The sequence below is a fragment of the Haemorhous mexicanus genome, chromosome 10 (assembly GCF_027477595.1).
Source record: "Haemorhous mexicanus isolate bHaeMex1 chromosome 10, bHaeMex1.pri, whole genome shotgun sequence".
NCBI classification, from domain to species: Eukaryota; Metazoa; Chordata; class Aves; order Passeriformes; family Fringillidae; genus Haemorhous; species Haemorhous mexicanus.
In genome coordinates this window covers 14,951,827-14,974,633 of record NC_082350.1, presented here as the reverse complement: position 1 = coordinate 14,974,633, position 22,807 = coordinate 14,951,827, and the positions used below count along the sequence as shown (strand labels likewise).

General features: G+C 45.5%; 1 protein-coding gene across 1 annotated transcript in view; it reads left to right on the top strand.

The window, feature by feature from the left end:
• Positions 1 to 4,807: 4,807 nt before the first annotated feature.
• LOC132331999 (IgGFc-binding protein-like) overlaps positions 4,808 to 22,807 on the top strand; it is a 57,473-nt gene continuing 39,473 nt past the window's right edge. The window contains exons 1-18 of the mRNA XM_059855990.1: positions 4,808 to 4,987; positions 5,997 to 6,280; positions 8,088 to 8,284; positions 10,243 to 10,841; positions 11,203 to 11,767; positions 12,381 to 12,580; positions 14,668 to 14,806; positions 16,667 to 16,923; positions 17,030 to 17,114; positions 17,459 to 17,700; positions 17,797 to 18,080; positions 18,192 to 18,469; positions 18,775 to 19,373; positions 19,735 to 20,299; positions 20,455 to 20,654; positions 20,758 to 21,138; positions 21,500 to 21,786; positions 22,227 to 22,498. Coding sequence (XP_059711973.1) covers positions 4,808 to 4,987; positions 5,997 to 6,280; positions 8,088 to 8,284; positions 10,243 to 10,841; positions 11,203 to 11,767; positions 12,381 to 12,580; positions 14,668 to 14,806; positions 16,667 to 16,923; positions 17,030 to 17,114; positions 17,459 to 17,700; positions 17,797 to 18,080; positions 18,192 to 18,469; positions 18,775 to 19,373; positions 19,735 to 20,299; positions 20,455 to 20,654; positions 20,758 to 21,138; positions 21,500 to 21,786; positions 22,227 to 22,498 — 5,614 coding nt within the window. The remainder of the gene's footprint in view (positions 4,988 to 5,996; positions 6,281 to 8,087; positions 8,285 to 10,242; positions 10,842 to 11,202; positions 11,768 to 12,380; positions 12,581 to 14,667; positions 14,807 to 16,666; positions 16,924 to 17,029; positions 17,115 to 17,458; positions 17,701 to 17,796; positions 18,081 to 18,191; positions 18,470 to 18,774; positions 19,374 to 19,734; positions 20,300 to 20,454; positions 20,655 to 20,757; positions 21,139 to 21,499; positions 21,787 to 22,226; positions 22,499 to 22,807) is intronic.

Below are 22,807 nucleotides of genomic sequence, written 5' to 3'. Positions count from 1 at the left end.
TGAGATGTATCCATCCATCCCCCGGCAGTTGTCTGTGGACAGGAGAACTCCCCTCATTCCACTTCAGTGGTATACAGAGCAAAGGATCCCTCTCACCTTTGACTCACTCTCAGAGCTTTGCCATGAACGAGTAACTTCTATATGGGAAGAGAAATTCAGACATGGGTAAAACCCTGGGTCTATTCAGTTATTCAGTGAAACACCCAGAGGTGTAAATTGAGGTCCCAATATGCTTATTTAAACAGTTTTTGAGTCACTAATTCCACAAGGGTTTCACCCTGTTTTTTTCTTGACAGGATCAAGCAAAGACCAAGAGGTGGCTTGAGGACATGGGATCCTGAAACAGGTAACTGTACTGCATTGGTGCTGATAACCATCAATACACTTTGCACATACTGGCTCCTCTTCCTCACTTTCATGTGTTGTATTTTAGCTTACCTCACCAGATGTGATTTTAACAATAACTCAAGGCCATTCTGTGACTGGACCCAGCCTTGCAATGTCAACCAGGGAATGTGGATACGAACCAAGCATGACACTCCAACTGATGGAACAGGTCCTGATGGAGACTATCCTGATGGAAGTAAGTGCTCATTTGTGGCCTCGTTGATTCTCCTATTCTGACTACCTATTCTCCTTTCCTTGAAAGAGAAAAGAGATTAATGAAGCCCTTTGAAATGTGTCTTGTTTCTTTCATGCTGTCACCTGTCTTCGACTTTTCATCATACCAGAAGCTTATTACGCTGACTTGCGCATAATAGATTGGATATCTTTATGAGTGTAAGAAAGTAAAAGAAAGCAAAGTGTATCACGCTAAAGGCCTCATAGAGAATATAGTGACACAGAACAGATCATTTTTCAAGAGAGGGCTTCTGGTCAAATTCCACTGATACCAGTTTATGGCAACAAATGCAATGATTACTGCAGTGGCATGAGATAAAGTTCACACCAGCTAATTACAACATAAAGTTTGAAATTGAAGAATATTTTTTAAAACCTTGTCCTCTGATACCTGTGATTTAAAAACTGGAGTCTAACATGGTCACAGGATCAAACAAATACTCCATGGTTCCATCTCTGTATGTTTGAACCACTACCCTTGCCCCAGCAGATCCATTTAGGGGGATCAGTCTGCAGTCATATGGCTTCCTGTAATTATCCCAAGACTGAAAGGTCAGCTACTGTCAGAGTCAGTAAGCAGATTAGAACAGTATTAGTTGGGATTGTTGCTAAATAATTTTATGTATTTTTTCTATTTTGATGATAACAATTAAAATTGTCAGTTGGAAGGAAAAAATGAAGCATTTTTTTAAATTTAGATTAACATAAATAATAATGTTTTGCTTTTTGAATTAACACAGACCATATAACTTTAAATGTGACTTAGATTTTCTTGCCAACTTAAATCTATGACTGAATGTTAGATGCTATGTGTGGAGCCATACTTTACCAGATAGAAATAGTCATTCATTTATTCTTGATTCTTTTCCATATTCAAATGGGAGAGACTTGAATTTAGCTGCACTGGGGAAAGGTAACTTTGATCTTAGCCCATGTGAAGCAAAATATTTCAGCCTAGTAAAGCAAAATCTGATTTCATATTGAACCAATCAGACTAGAGCATTTCGAATCCTAAAGAAAGACTGCAAGTTCCTGAATTTTGAAAACTTTCCTTGCTTTTCATAATGTCAACTTTAAATATTTTGAAGGAAATATCAGCATTGCTTTCTATTTCTTCTGTTTTGAGACAAAACAAAATGCTGACAGTTTAGAATTTTCCTTGTGACAAGGATTTACTCATCTTGAGATCAAAATATTTATTTAAAAAAGGTATCCCACAAAAGAACATGTGTAGAAGATTGCCTTATTTTCCTTTGGGGAAAGTGGAAACTGAACATAAATCAGTGAGGCAGTGTCTAGAAGTGCTGTCTCTTGAAAGAGTCCCACGCCTTTAATTGTGATCCCAAAATAACTGTTCTTGTGAGATGAAATATATCTGCTTTGCTCTCAGGCTCACATACTACTTTGTATAACTACACAAGTTATCCATTGCAATGTGAAATCCAAACACCCTTTGCTTTGCTTCTTTACACTGATAATGATGCCTTAATATTTTCAAGATTTGGATTGTACTTCAGTTTTCAACGATACCTATTAAGTTATCAGAAGCTTCAACCATATTTTAATTTTTGTTTCACTCTGCAGAAGGTTATTTCATCTACCAAGAAGCGAGTAATCTCATCCCCTTCGACACTAACAGGCTGGAGAGCCCAGATACTGTAGTTTCTGGAAAAATATGCATAGACTTCTGGTACTACATGTTTGGATCAGAAGAGATGAATGAGCTGAGAGTGCTTGTCCAAGATGGCTCAGGGGAGTCTGTGGTGTGGCATCGGAAAGGAAACCAGAGTTCCTTGTGGAAATATGGTGCCATCACTCACACTTTTCCAACACAGAGGAAGATAAAGGTAATAGATTTGCAGAATATGTTTCTTTGTACAGTGTCAGCATTTGTTCTCACCTTGTAGGCTGCAAAATGTTGTGCATGTAAGCTAGAAAATATAACCAAGATTTGCTCGATTTCTATTTTGTAAATAGAATGGCCTCATGATTTCTGTTAATGAACTAAGAGAAGAAACCACCAACCTCCTGTTTTCGCCAATGCTCCTGGTTTCGCCAATGCTCTTAGTTAAGGGATAAGATTCAGTTTAGTTTTCTCTCTTTTTCCTTCCTTTCCTCCTTAATTTTATCATGAAGTTAAGAACTTAAGATGTTGTAATTAAATGTAGGTTTATCAGCTGTGAGTTTCAAGGTTTGAACTTTGGGATGCCACCTCTTGGACTCCTCTGAAGAATCCAGACCACTAATTCTCATAAATCATTTATAAGTCAGCGAAATAGAGGACAAGGTTTCTTGCAGTCCTCACCTTATTACAGAACTTTAGCTGTTATTGCCTCATTTTGCTGGTTGCAATTTTTAGCAAAAGAGCAGACAGGTTAGTTTGAAAACATGCTAAGAGAAATGGTCTTGTGTCTAAACATCTCTGATGCAGAGATCACTTTGTGTCCTGCCTAGGTAATTTTTGAGGCTGTCCGAGGACTGACAGAGTATGGGGATACAGCACTGGATAATGTGAGAGTAAGGGATGGACCCTGTGGTAAGTCTGCATTTGCAACCAAGTCTGTGCTACTTCCTCCTCTCTGTTTAGAGCTGAACACAAATTTCCATTATTCTACTCCATATAAAATATAGCAACCCCTCAGAACTTCAAACCACAAAAGAAAAATGACAAAAACTTTACAGCTCACTTCAGTTCAGTGTTATGTGCTTTGCTGTAATTTCTTCCTAAATCTTCCCTCATCACCTCCAAAATCCAAGACAAGCTATCCCTTTCTCTGCAAATGTGAACTTTTTCACCAGGTCCAGTAAAATTCACCTTCACTTCTAAGTCTGAAGTGCATCTCTAAACCTAGACAAGGCTTTGCACATTGATCTTGGCTTCCAGATTAAATGGTCTAATTGGCATTTTATAGCAAATATCAATTCATGCTAGCTCATTAAATACATAGTACAACCACATGTCACGAAAAGAAATAACAACGAGTCAATAACACTGAGTTGCGCTGCCAGCTTTGACTACAAATCAGCAATTTGAGCTCGATCTCTGACCCTGTAACAGATCAGCCAAGACTAGCACAAGCTGTGCATGGCTGGGATCCATTTTTACTGACAAGCATGAAATACCTACAGAATGTGAATTGACCAAGATATTTGCTGAAAAAGTTACAGAAAATTTCATTAGTTGTCAATAGATGTTGTTCTCTGTGAAATACTACTAAGGTAATGACATAACATGTTTCAAATGTACAATACCTGTGACAAAGATTTCCATTCAGGTCCACATTCTCTGATCATATGATTCTATTTAAAATTCCATGAAAAAGACTTGGGACCTTATTTTGTTTGAGGGCTATGGAGAGCCAGTTCGTAATTTTCCCAGTTGTATTAGCACATGATTCAGCCACTGGATGGTGCACAAAGGCAATTCCAAGAGACAAGAGCTTCTCTGTTCATCTCACTCTCATACCTGCCAGCACTCACTGAGTAGGACCCTCACATGTCTTAACACACACCAGAGGGAGTCACACACCCAACTGTAACTACAATTCCAGCTCCCGAGAGGAGCCTGAGCTCAGTCACCATGATCTATCAGGTGAGCTTTCCTAAGAGCTAAAAAGACCCACACATCCCTGATTTTAAACACAGGCAGTTCTACTTGCTTCACTAGAGAACTTCTAACTTTATGCTGCTGAGGAGTAAGTGAAAATTCCTGTATGTTGGTGTGCAAATAGTGTTCACCCTGTAATGTTAAAGCTTATTGTATTGCTTTGTCTTTTCCACTAACAGAAGCTGTCCCTACACCTGTACCACCAACACCTACACCAACAGAACCTACACCAGCTCCAGTGACAGGTAATTTTAGCCAATCATATATGCTACTCAATGAGTTGTAGGACATTTGCATTTTTTACTAGCAGAACTGCTTCTTTGCTTCAGTTAATTTCTATGGATATTTGTCTACGTTGTTGCTTTATGCCACACAAATCAGCCTTTTCTGTTTCAGTTCTTCCAGGTATAATCTACAAAATGAGGGTGATTGTGCAGTGGGAGGACACAAGAAGATGGGCTTTAGGGATATGTTTGTATGTTAATGAGACCATATTCCATTTTCCTGTCTCCAGAAGCTATTTGCAGTATACATGGGGATCCCCACTACAACACATTTGACAATCAGTTACACAGTTTCATGGGCACCTGCACCTACACCCTCTCCAAGCTGTGTGAGAGCAACAGCTCCCTGCCCTACTTCAATGTGGAAGCAGCCAACGAGCACAGGGGAGGCAACACCCGTGTGTCCTATGTCCGATATGTGGATGTCGATATCTACGGCTACAGGATCAACCTTGGTCAAAAAAGAGCTGTTAAGGTAAGGTTGGAGCCCACTGTCTATCCTTCATAACTCATTGCATGAATGAAGATGTTGTACAGTGACTACAAATTTCCAGCATCTATACAATAATTTTTAGAGGGCAGTCAGATATTTAGGAGCAGGAGTACTGTGGAGTTCCTAAACATGGGAATTTCAAAACTCAAAGCATAAGCTAGAATTCTGTGCTGTGTTGTTGAAAGGTGGGTTAAGAGCTGACAATCCAGATGGGGTTGGTGGTCTAGACTGCCTCTCTAACTTGCTTCCCCATGCTCAAGTTTGGCATGTCACTGGGAACAAAGAGGCTCTGAATTAGCTGAGTTCATGCTGGTGGTCGTTTCCCAATCCTGTGTGGTAGCCTGTAATGCTGAACACCTCTCCCTGATTTCTACTTATTCCACTTCACTGTTAACTTTACTTAACACCAGGCCTTTGCCATAAAGCAGGGTCAGGTGGCAGTCCTGGACTGACAATCTCATGACTCTCCTTACACTGGTTGTACACTTGGCCTGCTATTACATTCTAGGACATCTTCCTGGATCCTTTCCATAAAGGGCCAAGACAGTAGAAACGATTGAGCCAAACCCTCTGCATATGAACAGGTCACCTTGCTTCATTATTATCCTTTCCCATCTGATCTTAGAGACATAAAGAACTGATAGGTCCTCATTTGTCCAACAGCCTATCTCTTTATCCTTCCCCTCTATTTACTGGTTTTATTATAAAAAAGAATAGGCCTGTAGGCAGTTGCTGCAGACAGACCACACTATGTCTTGGACTTTTGCCAGCTGTGTCTGGCTCACCAAGACCGCACTAGTACGTTATGCTGCAGCCATGCTGTTAGGCTCTCAAAGCCTAGATTATGTGGCCATATGCGCATATACATACATATACTAGCACAGAGTGGGTTCTTACTGCTCGCTGTGTCAATATAGGGATCTAAGAGGGTCACTATTAAAAATGCTTCTTGTCAAGTTCTTACAATACTTGTCCTCCTCTGTGCCTATAGGTCAATGGAGTCAGCCAGGTGGTCCCTGTGACCTTGGTCCCAGGTGTCACTATTTCCCTCAGCGGGCAGTATGTTGTGGTTACTACTGATTTCGGGCTGCAAGTCAAGTTTGATGGAAACCACAGAGCAGAAATTACTCTTCCCAGTACCTATATGTCTAAAGTCTGTGGAATATGTGGAAATTACAACGGGCAAAAAGCAGACGACTTTCTCAACCCAGATGGAGAGATGGAAGCCAACTCAACCAGCCTTGGCAACAGTTGGCAGGTTTACAATGACTCCAGGTAGGACTCCTGCCAGGACATCAGGTCTTACATCTTGGCTATGCAATGACCAGTGTTTTATGGAACTCTTCTTTGGAGGCCAAAAATGTCTGACGTGTGGGATAAAATCTATCCTTGTCAGTGTTCTTACTTTATGCATCTGGGTAAAGTTTCACAGAAAATTTAACTGTGCTTTAAAAGGAGAACATTTCTTAGACTCTTAGAACTGCTTAGGCTGTTAGACCTTTAATGTCATTGAGTCCAACAGTTTACCCAGCACTGTTACATCCACCAACAAACCATGTCCTCAAATGCCACACTTAGGCATCTTCTCAGTTCCTTCTGGGATGGTGACTTCACCACTTCCCTGGGCAGTTCCAACGTTCAACAGCCCTTTTGAGTAGAATTTTTTCCTAATACTGAATCTAAACCTCCCCTGGTGCAACCTGACCCTACTTGCTCTCACCCTGTCTCCTGAAAAAAAAGAAGCTGTTCCCCATCTCACTACAACCTCTTTTTGGGAAGCTGCAGAGTGAGGAGGTGTTCCCTGAGCCTTTCCTCTCCCAAGGCCCAACAGCCTCAATTTCCTCAGCCACTCCTGATAAGACTTGTGCTCCAGACCCTTCACCTGCTCCATTTCCCTTCTCTGGATACAGCCCAGCACCTCAAGGTCTTTCTGGCAGTGAGAGGCCCTAAAGGGATCACAGGAATCAAGGTGTGGCCTCAACAGTGCCAAGGACAGGGGAGTGATCCCTCCTTCTTCCCCCTTCAAATCTTACTCCACATAGGCTTTGACAGTCCAGCTGGGGCGGGGAGGGGTCAAGGGTTTTTGTTCCCTCACATCATGATGATTCTTCAGCAAAAGTTCAGGCTTCTGCTGGGCTCAGGCAGCCAGAACCATCCCTGCAGCCTCACCATGGGGAGGTGCTTTGTCCGTATTGTTCAGGGCTTGATCCTGCCAGGTGCTGGGCACTGCATACACAGCACCCATACCTTCACATCACATACCCCTGGGCCTGAGTTTTAGGGTTACTTACGCATTGAGGTTTTCGGAACAGTGGCCAATCAAAGCAGAAAAACATATATATTTTGTAATGTCTCCATAAACGGTCTCTTCAGGCACCCTGATGCAACCCAGGGCACAAAGCTGCAAGCAAACAACACTCCCATATAAGAGACACTGTCTTTCTCATTTGCTTTGCCTTGCTGATAGGAGAGAGAGGCCACGGGAGCTTCTTTTGTCTCCTGGGGCTGCTTGAGCAAACACAAAGAAGGAGTATATTAAATACAAGCACAGGCCAGACAGGGAGAATGATCTGTGAGTTTTAGCATTGCCTAGGCTAAATTCCTTTTGTACATTTAAATGTACATTTTATTATTTGAATGAAACACTGAAGGTGCCCACTAAGATTTCAGTTATTGTTTTAGTTTATGAATGCTAATAATTGACTACATTGTTTCAACTCTTCTGAGATACTTGACTTGTTAATTATTTCACAGTATGTTATTTAATGATGGTAGGATTTGAACGTCAAACGCTTTCATTTTCCAATTCCTCTTCCATGTAAACAGCCTGACTTACCAGAAAGCCAAAAATAAATACCTGGGTTTCATCCAGGCCTCTTTAAGATTATCAGGTTGAGATCATATTAAAATCTGAATTTCTATCCTAAGAGTCTGAAATAGAGGGATTGGAAATACATTATATTTAGTTTAAGAAGAGACCTGCCGTTTTGGTAGATGTTATTTCAAAAGCATCTCAGGTGTTAGTGAATCCAAAGTTGATCCGTTAATTTTTCCACATATTTTTTCTTTTTTTCCTCATTAGGTGCTCACCAGATTATGGTCATACTCCAAACTGCACTGATGATGAAAAACACATGATCCAAAGCAATTCATACTGTGGTCTGATCACAGATCCAAGTGGTCCATTCCAGAACTGCCACGCAGTGGTCGATCCACGGAGTTATTTTGAAGATTGCCAGTATGATCTCTGTGAACTTCACTTGAACAATGCAGCCCTCTGTGAAAGCCTACAGGCTTATGCAGACATGTGCCAAACTTCAGGAGTCCAGCTGGCACCATGGAGAAACGCAACCTTTTGCCGTATGTATCAAAGATTGCTAGAAATTATCACTTGTCAGGAGGGTTTAATGAGGATTTCCTGAAGACAGAGCCTTACAGCCCTCTTTTGAATTCATGTAGCACTGAGAATCTTGACTGATCAGGCTAAAGATTTCAAGGTTATATGCAGTTCCTTGGTTTGATTCCTTTGGGAAGATGCTAGTGAAAATAGTTCAGTTGCTTTGAATGAAAGGGAAAAAATTCCATCTAATCCATCTTAAAATTGAATTGGAATTCTTCTCTGCAAAGAGAGCAAGATGAAGGAGGAACTCTTCTGACAAGCTGAGCAGGAGATCTGGGATAAAGGGAGTAGAGTGTTGTAAAAACTGTCAGTGGCACAGACTTCCATACGTATAAGAGAGTAGGGAGTGCTGACCATTCTTCCCAATTGGATGTGGAGGAAAGCATCAGAGTGTACTATGCCCCACACAGGCATAGTCATTCATGGTTTCAGATGGGAGGGGAGCCAACACGGATAGAAAGCCTGGAATTAAAGGCTAGGACTGAAGTCAAAAGTCTGTGAAATGTATATTGTAACAATGCTACTGAGTGTGGAAAACACAGGGAGAGTAGGAAAGTGATGGAAGAGACAGAAACACACAGAGGTACATGACAAAATGTGTCAAGTATTGAAGTAATAGATAGATGTCTGTGCTAGGGAGTAAGTAGGAATAATGATTTTTCTTTTTTGAGTATTGGTAAAGAGTAAATAAGGAACATTTCTCAAGCATTCAGGTATATATTAAAGGAAAAAAATCCATATTCTTTTAGAACAGAATTTAAATACAAATTTAATGCCTGAAATGCCTGAACAGATCTGTTCCCACTAGAAACAATAAAAGGAATGGGAAATAGTAACTCAGTGACCCATGTGCCTTCTGCTCTGAAGGAGATGGGGAGACTAAAAAGCTTATCTGAAAACATTGGAATTACTGAAGCCTAATTTCTTTTCTGACTTTTGTTTCCTATTCGACTTCAGTCTCCTTCTGGCACATTTTCTAGGTTGGGGACATTGCTGAGGCTTTCTCTCCTAGAGGTTCTAGAGCTTCTAAGCAGGAGTAAGCTGTCTCTGCATCTCTTCTTTCTGCTGAAAGAGCTTGCAGGATCCCTACTCCTCACCTTGTGCCTATTTTCTTTAATGAAGCTGTATATATTGTTGTCCTCTGCCAACCTCAGCAACTTATTTCCTGTAGAGCACCTGGGTCAAACTGGGAGATGGGCAGAGAAATGCACCAGGACATTGTATAATTTCTGTCTCCTTAGAAAAGTAAGGCTAAAGATAGAGTGAGAAAATATGTCATTACTAATTGCCTCACATCATATAAACATCTGGAAGCTAAAAAAGATTGCTCAGGAAGCTCCAGTTCTCAGAACTTCTCATAACAGTGTCTAAAGGATCTAATTACCAAGGGTAGTAAAATGTCATGCATGTGACAAAATATAAAAATAGAATAGAACATATCTACATCCTGATTATTTAACAAACCTTAAAGACCTCAGTGAAGTGAAAAAATAAGAATTAAGAAATTAAAACATGTCTGGAATCAACTATCAGAACTTTAGGTTAAATATAGCATGTCTAGTGCCAATAGCTAAAATGCATTGATATCCTCTCCCCAATGCAATAATTCAAGAAATCATCTTCATGTTCTAGGAAATGCTCTCTCTGAGTGAATGCTTAGACAGTCAAACACCAAAAAAAAATTCAAGTGTGTAAGAAAACCAAAGGATGCATGAAAATGCTGCTAATTCCAAGATGTTCACAAACATTTCAAAGAAACCAGAATATGATAATAAACAAACCCCAACAGTTGAGTAATTAAAAATTGTAATTTTGATCTGTATCTTTTCTTACACAGCACTGGACTGTCCGGCCAACAGTCACTACGAGCCCTGTGCTGCAGCCTGCCCTGCCACCTGTGTTGACCCAATGGCTCCCTACAACTGCAGCCTGCCATGCGTGGAGGGCTGCGTGTGTGACAGCGGGTACCTGCTCTACAACGACCGCTGCGTGCCCAGCCAGCAGTGCGGGTGCTGGCACAATGGGCAGCACTACCCCGTGGGCTCTGAGTTCTGGACGGACAACACCTGCTCCTCCAAGTGCACCTGTCCTGCACAGGGAAGCAAAGTGCAGTGCTTCAATGCCTCCTGCCCTGCGGGCCAGTACTGCGGGGTGCAGAACGGGCAACCTGTGTGCCTTGAACACTCCTACGGTATCTGCCACGTCCATGGGGACCCCCACTACCAAACCTTTGACAAGGTGACGCACAACTTCATGGGCAACTGCACCTACACCCTGGCCAAAGTGTGCTCCAACACCACCTCCCTGCCCTACTTCAACGTGGAGGCCAAGAACGAGCACCGTGGCAACCCCCACGTGTCCTACGTGCGCGAAGTCGTGGTTGAGGTGTATGGACAGCGCATTGTCATCCTCAAGCAGCAGAAGAGCCACGTGCTGGTAGGCAGTGGGGCTGGAATGAGCGTGGTGCAGCTGCAAGGCAGGGATGGCTGCTGCTGCTGGCAGGGCCTGGCACGTACCAGTAGTCCCAGGAATGGGTGGGTTCCTCTGAAGGCACTGGGTCGCTTTGTTTTCCCTTCTGGGAGGGGCTGGAGGAGGAGGAGTCAAATGGGGAGCATGGGCTATGTTGGGCACAGTGCAGAAGCCAGCACGCAGCTCTGTGAGCTCCAGGGGTGTTGGGGTGTGGGGATATCCCAGGCAGATGTTTGCCATGCCTGGGCTGGAAGCTGCTTTCCATGGGCAGTAGCAGCCAGGGAGGCCGGGAACAGGCCCGGGGCTCACTGTGGTGTGTGTGCCGTAGGTGAACAATGTGCGCCAGACGTTGCCGGTGAGCGCAGCAGGAGGGGCCATCACGGTGAGCAAGAGCGGTCGCTACATCGTCCTGGAGACAGACTTCAGCCTCAGAGTGTCCTACGACACTGACCACTCGGTGGAGGTGAAGGTGCCCACCACCTACTTCAACCTGACCTGTGGCATGTGTGGCAACTTCAACAACCGCAGAGATGACGAATACATGATGCCCAATGGGCAGCAAGCCACAGACTCCAATGCTCTGGGAGAGAGCTGGCAGGTGCCAGACAGTGACCCCTCCTGCGGTGTCCCCGAGCCCTCCCCACCCTGCAGTGCAGAAGAGGAGAAGCTCTACCAGTCCGACCAGTTCTGTGGCATCCTGACCACCAGGCCCAGCTCTTTTGAGAGCTGCCACGGTGTGATCAACCCCCAAGACTACTTTGACAGCTGCTTGTATGACTTGTGTGCCCTGAATGGTGGCCAGGAGTTCCTGTGTGCTGCTCTGGAGGCCTATGCTGATGCGTGCCAGGCAGCTGGTGTGACTCTTCTTCCCTGGAGGAACACTACCTTCTGCCGTGAGTTTCCACCATACAAAAATGAGCCTTTGAACAGCTCCATTTTGTCTTAACAGGCTGATTTTAGCCAGTAACTGCCATAGCTTAGATATCATAATAATTACACACATAATTACAAAAAATACTGAGAGACAAAATTCTTCAAAATTCATGCCATTATTGTTTCCTAGCAGAGAACAGAGAATATTTTTTTTCATTATCTCAAGAATCTTTGGTAAACCACTTGCAATATGCCCCTTTTAATGTAGTCTCATCTCTGAGTTTTAGGTGATGTTTTGCCTTTTATAATCTTTACATCTAATGATTTTAGCAATTCTTATACTTGCAAAAATGTATCATCTATGTACAAGATCTAGTGTAGAAAGTCGTAGTTTTCCTTGAATTTGGAGATGCTTTATAGCCAGGATAAAGCGTTAAACATACTTTTCTCATGTAGTCTATTTTCTTTTCTTCTTTCTGATAGTGGAATAGGAATGGAATTTCAGGCTTCAAAAAAACCCCCACAATTGCCACAAGCTCAAAACAATAATGTTATTGAACAGTGGTTTCATGTGGGTTTAGTTTTTTCATGCGGGTTGTCATTGTTAATGCAGTGCTTTTTGTTGTTTCTCAGCTGTTGCATGCCCTCCCAATAGTCATTACAATCCGTGCACCAGTGCTTGTCCAGCAACCTGCACTGACCTTCTTGCATCACAGAACTGCAGCAGACCTTGTGTAGAAGGATGTGAATGCAACAGTGGCTTTGTCCTCAGTGGAGGACAGTGTGTGTCCATGAGCAACTGTGGCTGCCTTCAGAACGGCAAATATTATGAGGTTTGTTCCGGAACATAATTCTGATGTGGGGCTTATTTCACAACTCAACACTACCTTTGATTATTTTAATTTATTTTTATTTTCTTGTCTCTAACAGAAAGGAGAATCTTTTTGGCAACCAGACTGTGTAGGCCAATGTGTATGTACTGGAAATGGAACTGTAGTTTGCAATTCAGACACATGTGAAGTGAGCGAAGTTTGCAAGGTGCAGAATGGACTCCTGGGATGTTATCCATTGAATCCCAGCACCTGCCACATTTTTGGGGATCCACATTATATAACCTTTGATGGGAGACTGTACCATTTCCAAGGAGACTGCAATTATACTGTTGTTGAGAGATGCACAAATTCTTCTGAAAAGTTCTCAGTGACAACCAAAAATGAACATAGAGGAAATCCAAATTGGACAGCCTTGAACTCAGTTGCTGTCACACTGAAAAATCTGCACATTGTTTTGAAGAAAAACAAAGAGACCTATGTAAGTGTTCTACTTTAGGCACAACAATCCATCACATCCATGCACTTTACATTTCTGCCCAAAAGAACTGAATCAGGCTTCCCTGAATTCTTCACCCCCAAGACAGCACATGCAAGAAGTCACAGAATTTATTTATTTTTCTAAAAAAGGCAGAAATCAGCATATCTTCTTTTTGTCCAGTTGTATCTTTTCTCAATGCGCTTGAAGGATAAAACAGCTTCATCTCTGTCTTCATCTATAACAGAAAAGTTTCACTAACTTTAAACTATCCCACAATTGCTTTGTGTGTAGTTATGACAGCAGAAAGCCAAAATTGTGCCACAAAGCACTATTCAAGGTCTGAGATAAGTGTATGCCTTTAGTCTCTGCTTAGTCTCAGGCTTCTGTTATCTGTACAGTTCATTAGAGTAAAGCTGACTCTTGGTTCTGTGGGGTTTGTTTTCTTTAGGTGAATGGAGATCAGGTTCATCTTCCTGTGGATTTGAACCATGAAGCCAGAATATCCATACAAAGACACTACATAGTCATTGATACCTCTCTAGGGATCCAGGTTAAGTTTGATGGTGACCAGGAGCTTTTCATTCTGGTTGATGAAAGTCTCAAAGGACAGCTGTGTGGTCTCTGTGGGACATTCAATGACAACCAACTGGATGACTTTTTAAACCCAGATAAAGTCCTAGAACAGGATCCAAATAAATTTGGTGACAGCTGGATAGTGAAGGATGACAACAGGATGTAAGTATCAGATAATATTTGTAGAAACAGCAAAATGCTTGAAGCATAGATCATCTAATTATAGGTCTAGCATACATTATTTACATTCCATAGTTGCCCTCTTTTGATAATTCTTGTTTGCTAGTGTGTTCACCTTTGGGTAACTTCAGTTTTCAATAGAAAGCATTTTGAAATTTCAAAATTTCAGACAACCTTCGAAGCTTTTCCACAAGACCTTTGTAGATTTTACTTGTGATTGGCATCCTTTTTGTGGATATAACTTGAATTTTTCCTTACTTCCTTATTCTAAAATATTGCCTAAAAGATCACCCTAAAATATTCCTCCTTCCTGCTATTGGAAGTCTCAATCTATCTCTGAGATTCAGCTCCTAAGATAACTTCACATAGATTAATGTAGGCATGGGGCATTTATCTATCTGTTAAAGCTTTCACATACAAATTACTACTCTTACTATATGCAATATTGAATTGAAATTATCTTTCTTGTGTTGGATAGCTGATTTTTTTGTTTCTTCTGGACTTTGTTCTGTGGATAGACAGTCACAATTTGCAGCTGTATTCTTAATGGGGATTTATAAGTTAAATTGCAATATTTCTCACTTTTAGTTTGACACACTAACCATGTTTATACATAACAAGCCTACAGAATTTGGGTTAACATTCCATCTGTTGGGGTGTGCCTTACAGGATAGAACAAAACACAAAGGTTATATAACCACTCTGCTGTTTTTCTTCATGCAGGTGTAATCAAGTTTCAGTTGTACCACCTGCTTGTGACACGGAAAAAGAGAAAGAATATGAAGAACTCTGCAAAATTATTTTGAAAACTGGTGGACCTTTCCAGTTCTGCCATTCACACATTCCCCCACAACAGTACTTTGAGAGCTGTGTCTACGATCTGTGTGCCACAGAGGGGGATTCTGATCAGTACTGCAAGATTTTAGAGGCATACGCTGCTGCTTGTGAAGTTGAAGGTGTACATCTGGGAGAATGGAGGGAGGATACCATCTGTGGTAAGTCATTAGGACATTTAGCAAATCACCATCTAATTAAATCCTCATGCTACAAATATAAATTCAAGTGAGTAAGGAATAGAGTAGAATTTCAGAGATGGGCATTCAACAAAACACAGGAAGCTTACAAGTACTTAGCATCTCTGTAAATTTGCCTTCTAATTAAGCTATTAATGGGCTTCCAGTATTCACTTTAGAATGTGATATCTCAACACATTTGATCCAAGAGTATTGTTCAGAATGGGGTCATGAGAGACAGCATGCATTGTCAACTAAGGGCTCAGCATGGGACAATTGAGCACTTGTCTAATAGATCACCATTTTGGCCTTAAGAAAATATTTTCTCTTTTTGAGAGGTGTTAACATATCACTTAACCAACCTGTCTACAGCTCCACATTTTCACCAAACATGCAAAATAAATTCCTAAGTATATAAACCAGAGCTTTAAAATCAGTAAAAAAGAATCCTGCAGCTTGAGGTCCATTCAGCATTGGGCCATTTTTACCTAGGTAGACTGGTTAACTCAGGGGTAAGGCAGGAGGCATGACATTCATAAAATCATAGAATAGTTTGGATTAGAAGGGATCTTCAAAGGTCATCTAGTCCAATTCCCCTACAGCAAGCAGAGACATCTATAACTAGAGCAGGTTATTCACCATCTAAGCTCACCCCAAATGTTTCCCAGATTTCACCATACTCATGGTAAAAAAATTCTTCCTTGTACCCTTAAATTGCTTTTTCTGAAGCTACCAAAGGTAATTACCAAAGCCAGCAAAAACCAGCAGCCTAAGAATGAGGCTATTACATAAAAAGGCATTCTGTAACTGCTTTCCAATTCTAAGACAATACTTCTCATCCCAGTTTATGAGCAGTAAAAAGCAATGTCAGACCATTCTTATTATGAAGTCTACATTTCCACTTAAAAAGCACTTTGAGAGCCAGTGGAGTACTATTTTGCCAAATAGCACAGCTTTGAGCAATTTGCAATGGCAAAGGATTATGACTGTCGCATAGTGAAAAAATATAGGATTTTAGTGTATTATGATGACACATGAGGAAGGGAGTTGTAAAATAACACACATTCTCAGACACTTACAATTTCATATTTTATAGTCAATTTTTCAGTACTGGTCAATTCTACCCATTCCATTGTAGCATCTTCAGATTTTTCATGAACATGGGTTCATTAGACTTAGAAGGGCATTTCTAAACAGAGACAAGATTCCAAACTTTATTGTGGAAATTCTATTTTTCTTTCTGTACCATATACAGCTGCACCACCAGCCTGCAATATGTCGTGTACATTTGAGGTTGACTTCTGTGAGTGGAAACAGGAAACTAATGACGACTTTGACTGGATAAGACACAAGGGACCGACACCCACACCCAATACTGGCCCTTCCCATGACCACACAACTGGAGGTGAGAACAGCAAGCAGCACTGGGTTGTGCTTCTCTTGGAAGAATGCAAGGAGCCTCTTGTAACAGCAAATCCAGGCCATGTGTTTCTAGGCTTAATCCAGGGTCTTCTGCACTAGTCAGGAATCTGTTATGGGTGGATGAGCAGGGCAGAACATTGATGAGCATTTGACCTCTTAGCATGAGTTCCTGTAAGGAGGCTTCTGCAAAGGTATATTCATGCTGACACTGGATCACTGTCACAGCTGACCTTTCCTTTAGAAGGTGCTCCTTTCCTTAAGTACAAGACAGGTGTAATCTCCTAGTAGTCCAATTGGGAATTGAAAGAATAATGCAGGGGCTGGGTAAAGTAACGCTCTACTGTACACACTCTGTAAATGAACTGACTTTGTCTTATCCTGGCCCATTAATATGAAAACCTGACATTCTGCTGTTTCCAGAGGGCTATTATATCTACCTGCAAGGAAGCAAGCAAGAGCCAGCTGATGTAGCCCGCTTGGTCAGTCCAGTGTGCAGTTCAGAAGGACTTCACTGCTTCCGCTTCTGGTATCACATGTATGGAGCAGCTGAAGCTATGGCTCTGCGTGTGTATGTAGTTCACAATGAGACATCAACACTGGAATGGAAAGATGCTGGAAACAAAGGGGACAGATGGAACTTGGGAGAAGTCACAGTACACAGTAGAGGCAATATGCAGGTAAGGACACAGACTCTCACTGACTCTCACTGAGATAAACCATGTTTTCAAATGGCAATTCATTTCTGTGGCAGGAACTAATGACAGGATCTATCCCTTTCCTTAGATTGTCCTGGAGGGCATGATCGGTGAAGATATCAGGAGTGATATAGCTTTGGATGATCTGTCCATTGTAAAGGGACAATGCACAGGTAATAACCATGGCTGGGGAGAGGACACCTTGAAAAAGTTTATGCTTTTTCTTGCACTAAGTTGAAGTGCTGTAATCAACCATAGTTGTGGTCTTCAACCAGAAGTGATCAAGGAGGATTCATCCCATTTCTACTGATGTTTCTTTCATAGACATTACGCCAACAACACCAGGACCCACAATCACAACACCATCAGAGGAGACACCCACATCAACACCCATGCCAGATTCAGGTAACTAGAAGAGACCTACATGGGACCACAGGCCTCTGTGAAGGGCAGGTTGGAGAGAAGAGGCAGTAGGAGGTGCTCAACTGAAAGTTTCCTCTGGTCTTTCCACTGTCAGGCACCTGTGTGGTGGAAGGAGACCCTCACTACCACACATTTGACAATCAGTTACACAATTTCATGGGCACCTGCACCTACACCCTCTCCAAGCTGTGTGAGAGCAACAGCTCCCTGCCCTACTTCAACGTGGAAGCAGCCAACGAGCACAGGGGAGGCAACACCCGTGTGTCCTATGTCCGATACGTGGATGTCGATGTGGCTGACCAGCGGATAAGGCTGGGACAGGGCGGAGTGGTGACGGTGAGCCTGAGGGGGAGATGCTGTGGGGCTGTGTGGGCAGAGAGAACTGTGCCAAAATGGACTGCTCCAATCCTGTCTGGCTTCCTGCCCTTCCAGGTCAATGGAGTGGAAGAGATCCTGCCTTGCAGCCCATCTGCAGGCGTGCAGGTCTTGTCCAGTGGGTTCTACACCATGGTCATGACAGACTTTGGCTTGAGAGTCAAGTTTGATGGGAACCATCGGGTGGAGGTGACACTTCCAAGCACCTTTGGGCAGAAGGTTTGTGGCATGTGTGGCAACTACAACGGGATAGCAGCAGATGACTTCCAGAACCCAGAAGGGACAATGGAGCCAGACTCCACCAGCCTGGGCAACAGTTGGGAAGTGTCCAACAACAGCAGGTGGGTATGGCCCCCAGTAGCCCTGGGGACACATTGGGCAAGGGCAGGAGGAGGAGGCACCAGGAGAAGTCCACAAATGACCCAGGAGTCCTTCTGCCTGTCTTTCCGCAGCTGCTCAGCAGGACCTCTGCCCACCCCAGCCTGCAGTGAGACCGACAAGCAACTCATCAGCAGCAGCCACTTCTGTGGCCTCCTCACCGACACCAGCGGCCCGTTTCAGGTGTGCCACGCTGTGCTGAGCCCCAGCAGCTACTTTGACACCTGCAGCTATGACCTGTGTGAGCTGGGGCTGGACCGTGAGACCCTGTGCAAGAGCTTGCAGTCCTATGCAGATGCCTGCCAGTCACTCGGTGTCCAGATACCTGTGTGGAGGAACTCAACCTTCTGCCGTAAGTCCGGACATGGTACCTGGGGCCAGTAGCCTAAGGAAAACACAGGACAGGATTGGAAGAGTGAGCTGGGAAATAAGAACTCTTCTCCCTATGGGCTGTAGGGATATACAGGTCGATATCAGGATTATAGGCATCACCTGTGTTGCCCCTGATTCATTTTAAACAGGTAGGGCTGAGAATACATGTAGAGCCAAAGAGACTGTAAAGAAAATAGAGAGGTGGCTTCTTTTTCAAAAGGGGATGTTCAGCAGAAAGGTGTATTTTGTTCCCCAAGTAATTTGTTGGGTCATCTCTCTCGGCAGCAATCACTTGTCCGGCCAACAGTCACTACGAGCCCTGTGCTGCAGCCTGCCCTGCCACCTGCGTTGACCCAATGGCTCCTGTTACCTGCAGCCTGCCGTGCGTGGAGGGCTGTGTGTGTGACAGCGGGTACCTGCTCTACAACGACCGCTGCGTGCCCAGCCAGCAGTGCGGGTGCTGGCACAACGGGCAGCACTACCCCGTGGGCTCTGAGTTCTGGACGGACAACACCTGCTCCTCCAAGTGTACCTGTCCTGCACGGGGAAGTAAAGTGCAGTGCTTCAATGCCTCCTGCCCTGCGGGCCAGTACTGCGGGGTGCAGAACGGGCAACCTGTGTGCCTTGAACACTCCTACGGCATCTGCCACGTCCATGGGGACCCCCACTACCAAACCTTTGACAAGGTGACGCACAACTTCATGGGCAATTGCACCTACACCCTGGCCAAAGTGTGCTCCAACACCACCTCCCTGCCCTACTTCAACGTGGAGGCCAAGAACGAGCACCGTGGCAACCCCCACGTGTCCTATGTGCGTGAAGTCGTGGTTGAGGTGTATGGACAGCGCATTGTCATCCTCAAGCAGCAGAAGAGCCACGTGCTGGTAGGCAGTGGGGCTGGAATGAGCGTGGTGCAGCTGCAAGGCAGGGATGGCCGCTGCTGCTGGCAGGGCCTGGCACGTACCAGTAGTCCCAGGAATGGGTGGGTTCCTCTGAAGGCACTGGGTCGCTTTGTTTTCCCTTCTGGGAGGGGCTGGAGGAGGAGGAGTCAAATGGGGAATGTGGGCTATGTTGGGCACAGTGCAGAAGCCAGCACGCAGCTCTGTGAGCTCCAGGGGTGTTGGGGTGTGGGGATATCCCAGGCAGATATTTGCCGTGCCTGGGCTGGCAGCTGCTTTCCATGGGCGGGAGCAGCCAGGGAGGCTGGGAACAGGCCCGGGGCTCACTGTGGTGTGTGTGCCGTAGGTGAACAACGTGCGCCAGACGTTGCCGGTGAGCGCAGCAGGAGGGGCCATCACGGTGAGCAAGAGCGGTCGCTACATCGTCCTGGAGACAGACTTCAGCCTCAGAGTGTCCTACGACACTGACCACTCGGTGGAGGTGAAGGTGCCCACCACCTACTTCAACCTGACCTGTGGCATGTGTGGCAACTTCAACAACCGCAGAGATGACGAATACATGATGCCCAACGGGCAGCAAGCCGCAGACTCCAATGCTCTGGGAGAGAGCTGGCAGGTGCCAGACAGTGACCCCTCCTGCGGTGTCCCCGAGCCCTCCCCACCCTGCAGTGCAGAAGAGGAGAAGCGCTACCAGTCCGACCAGTTCTGTGGCATCCTGACCACCAGGCCCAGCTCTTTTGAGAGCTGCCACGGTGTGATCAACCCCCAAGACTACTTTGACACCTGCTTGTATGACTTGTGTGCCCTGAATGGTGGCCAGGAGTTCCTGTGTGCTGCTCTGGAGGCCTATGCTGATGCGTGCCAGGCAGCTGGTGTGACTCTTCTTCCCTGGAGGAACGCTACCTTCTGCCGTGAGTACCTGCCTTGCCCTTGCCAGAAAGGGAAATAATGGGCCACAGCCTCGGCTCCGAACCTCTGGCCAATGTGTGTCTTAGATCTTTCCCTTCCCTCCAGGCTGTCCATGGTTGAAGTCTTGTTTGTCCTAACTTTCCCCTTCCCATTGCAGCCCTGCAGTGCCCACCCAACAGCTACTATGACCCCTGCATGACGGGCTGTCCTGCTACCTGTGTTGACCAACACGCCCCACAGAACTGCTCCAAGCCTTGCATGGAGGGCTGTGCATGTAGCTCTGGCTTCCTCCTGAGCGGAGACACCTGTGTGCCCGAGGCCAACTGCGGCTGCCACTTTGAGGGCAACTACTATACTGTGAGTGAAAACCCCACCCTGCTTTGCAGACCCCTGCCAGGCCACTCCTCTGCCTGTACTTTCCTGCCTCACACACTGAGGTTTGGTGTTTCTCTGCCTGCAGGAAGGGGAATCCTACGTGACTGAGAACTGCACTCGCCAGTGCCGGTGCGAAGCCAAAGGCCAGATGGTTTGCTCTGCCCTGTCCTGTGGCGAGGACGAGGTCTGCAAGATCCAGGATGGCCAGAGGGGCTGTTACCCAGCCAGCACGGCCGTCTGCCACATCTACGGTGACCCACATTACAGCACCTTTGATGGGAAGCTCCACCACTTCCAGGGCTCCTGCAACTACACAGTGGTGACGGGCTGTGACAACTCCTCCGTTGGCTTCAGTGTCACCACCCGCAACAAACATCGCGGCAGCCAGAGCTGGACAGCTCTGAACTCTGTGGCACTGTCCCTCGAAGGCCTCCACATTGCACTGCGCGAGCACAAGGCGGTCTACGTAAGCCTCTCATTTTGGTACCTGGGAACAACAGACACACCGGACACTCTTAAAATAGCCCACTGTCCCCAGGGAGAGCTTGCTGTTCCCCGAGCCTGCTGCGTGCACACAGAGCAGCATGGGAGAGCTCTGAGTGGGGCCACGAATGGCTGCTCATGCAGGCACAGCTTCTTGGTTGCTTTCCTGAGCTTTCAGTGTGCCATTGGGACAGTTGCTGCTGCCCTCGTAGGTCTGGGCAGGGTTTCTCATGGCAGCAGTGCTTCTGGCTCACTGGCACTGGCACTACCCTGGTGAGAAACAGTGACTTCTCTGTGGAGGGCACCTCTTAATGCTTCTGTCTCCCTCTGTTCCCCTTCTCCAGATCAACGGTGCCCTGGTCTCCCTGCCTGCTTCTCCTGCCCCTGGCGTCACCATTTCCCTGAGCGGCTCCTACGTGCGGGTTTCTACCAAGCTGGGCCTGCAGCTGCAGTTCAATGGGGACCATGAGCTCCTAGTGAAGGTGTCTGAGAAGTACAAGGGCAAACTCTGTGGGCTGTGTGGGACGTACACTGGGAGCCAGCAGGATGACTTCATGCGACCCGATGGGGTGGTTGTACCCGACTTCAACGACTTTGGAACCAGCTGGATGGTGCCGGATGATGAGTGGCCGTGAGTCCTTGTTCCACCATGCAGATGAAGGACCGAAGGGAGCGTGGGAGAGGGGAGCTTTGAGGGACATCAGGAGGGAGGGTTGGTGATGGCAAGCATGGGGCAAGGCAGAAGAGGCAGCTTCCTGACCCCTGGGAGAGCAGGCTGAGCCTGGGCAGGATGCTTTTCCTAAGCTGCTTGGATCACAGCTGCCTCAGTCGTTTGTTTCTGTCCACCTGAAACCAGGGAGAGCAATGGTGCCTGTGGGCACCACTGTTGCTCCACCCTTTCAAGTGACACTCTTTCATGTTCCCCCCTTTCAAGTGACAGCCATGGCTGCCTGTCTTAGTGAGAGATCTGGAATGCAAAAGCTGAGGTTATGGCTGGGGAGGAGCTCAGGAAACACAGTGCCGGCTGCCAGCAAGCTGCAGGGAACTCAGGGCTGTTTGTCTGCTTTGTAGGTGTGACCCAGCCATCAGCCCACCGGCATCCTGCTCCCCTGCTGAAGAGGAGGCAGCTAACCAGCAGTGTTCAATCCTCACACACCTCGGTGGCCCATTCCAGCCGTGCCATGCAGTTCTGCCACCCAAGACGTACTTTGAGAGCTGTGTCTATGACCAGTGTGCCACGGGTGGCAGCACGGAGCAGCTCTGCAATGACCTGGGGGCCTATGCTGCAGCCTGTGCTGAGGCGGGCGTTGATCTGGGAGACTGGAGTGCTGGCACTGTCTGTGGTAAGCCTTCTGTTGACCACCTTTGATTTCCTTGAATCTCAGAGTCAAAGAATGGGGCAGTTCTGGGGGCAGTACATGGGGCAGAGATTTCCCCATGCATCACATAACTAGCCACTCAGGTGGGCCAGCCCTTGCATGAGGAGACTCCTCTGGACAGGTGGAATCCCTGTCCTGCCCTTTGTTTGCAATGGTGTGGGGGGTGTTATGGGAATTGTGCAACATCCCCATTTGGGATCAAGTCTCCGTTATCAAACATACCTCCTCCACTTCTGTTTCACACTGTTTCATTCACCTGCTCCTGCAACCTTG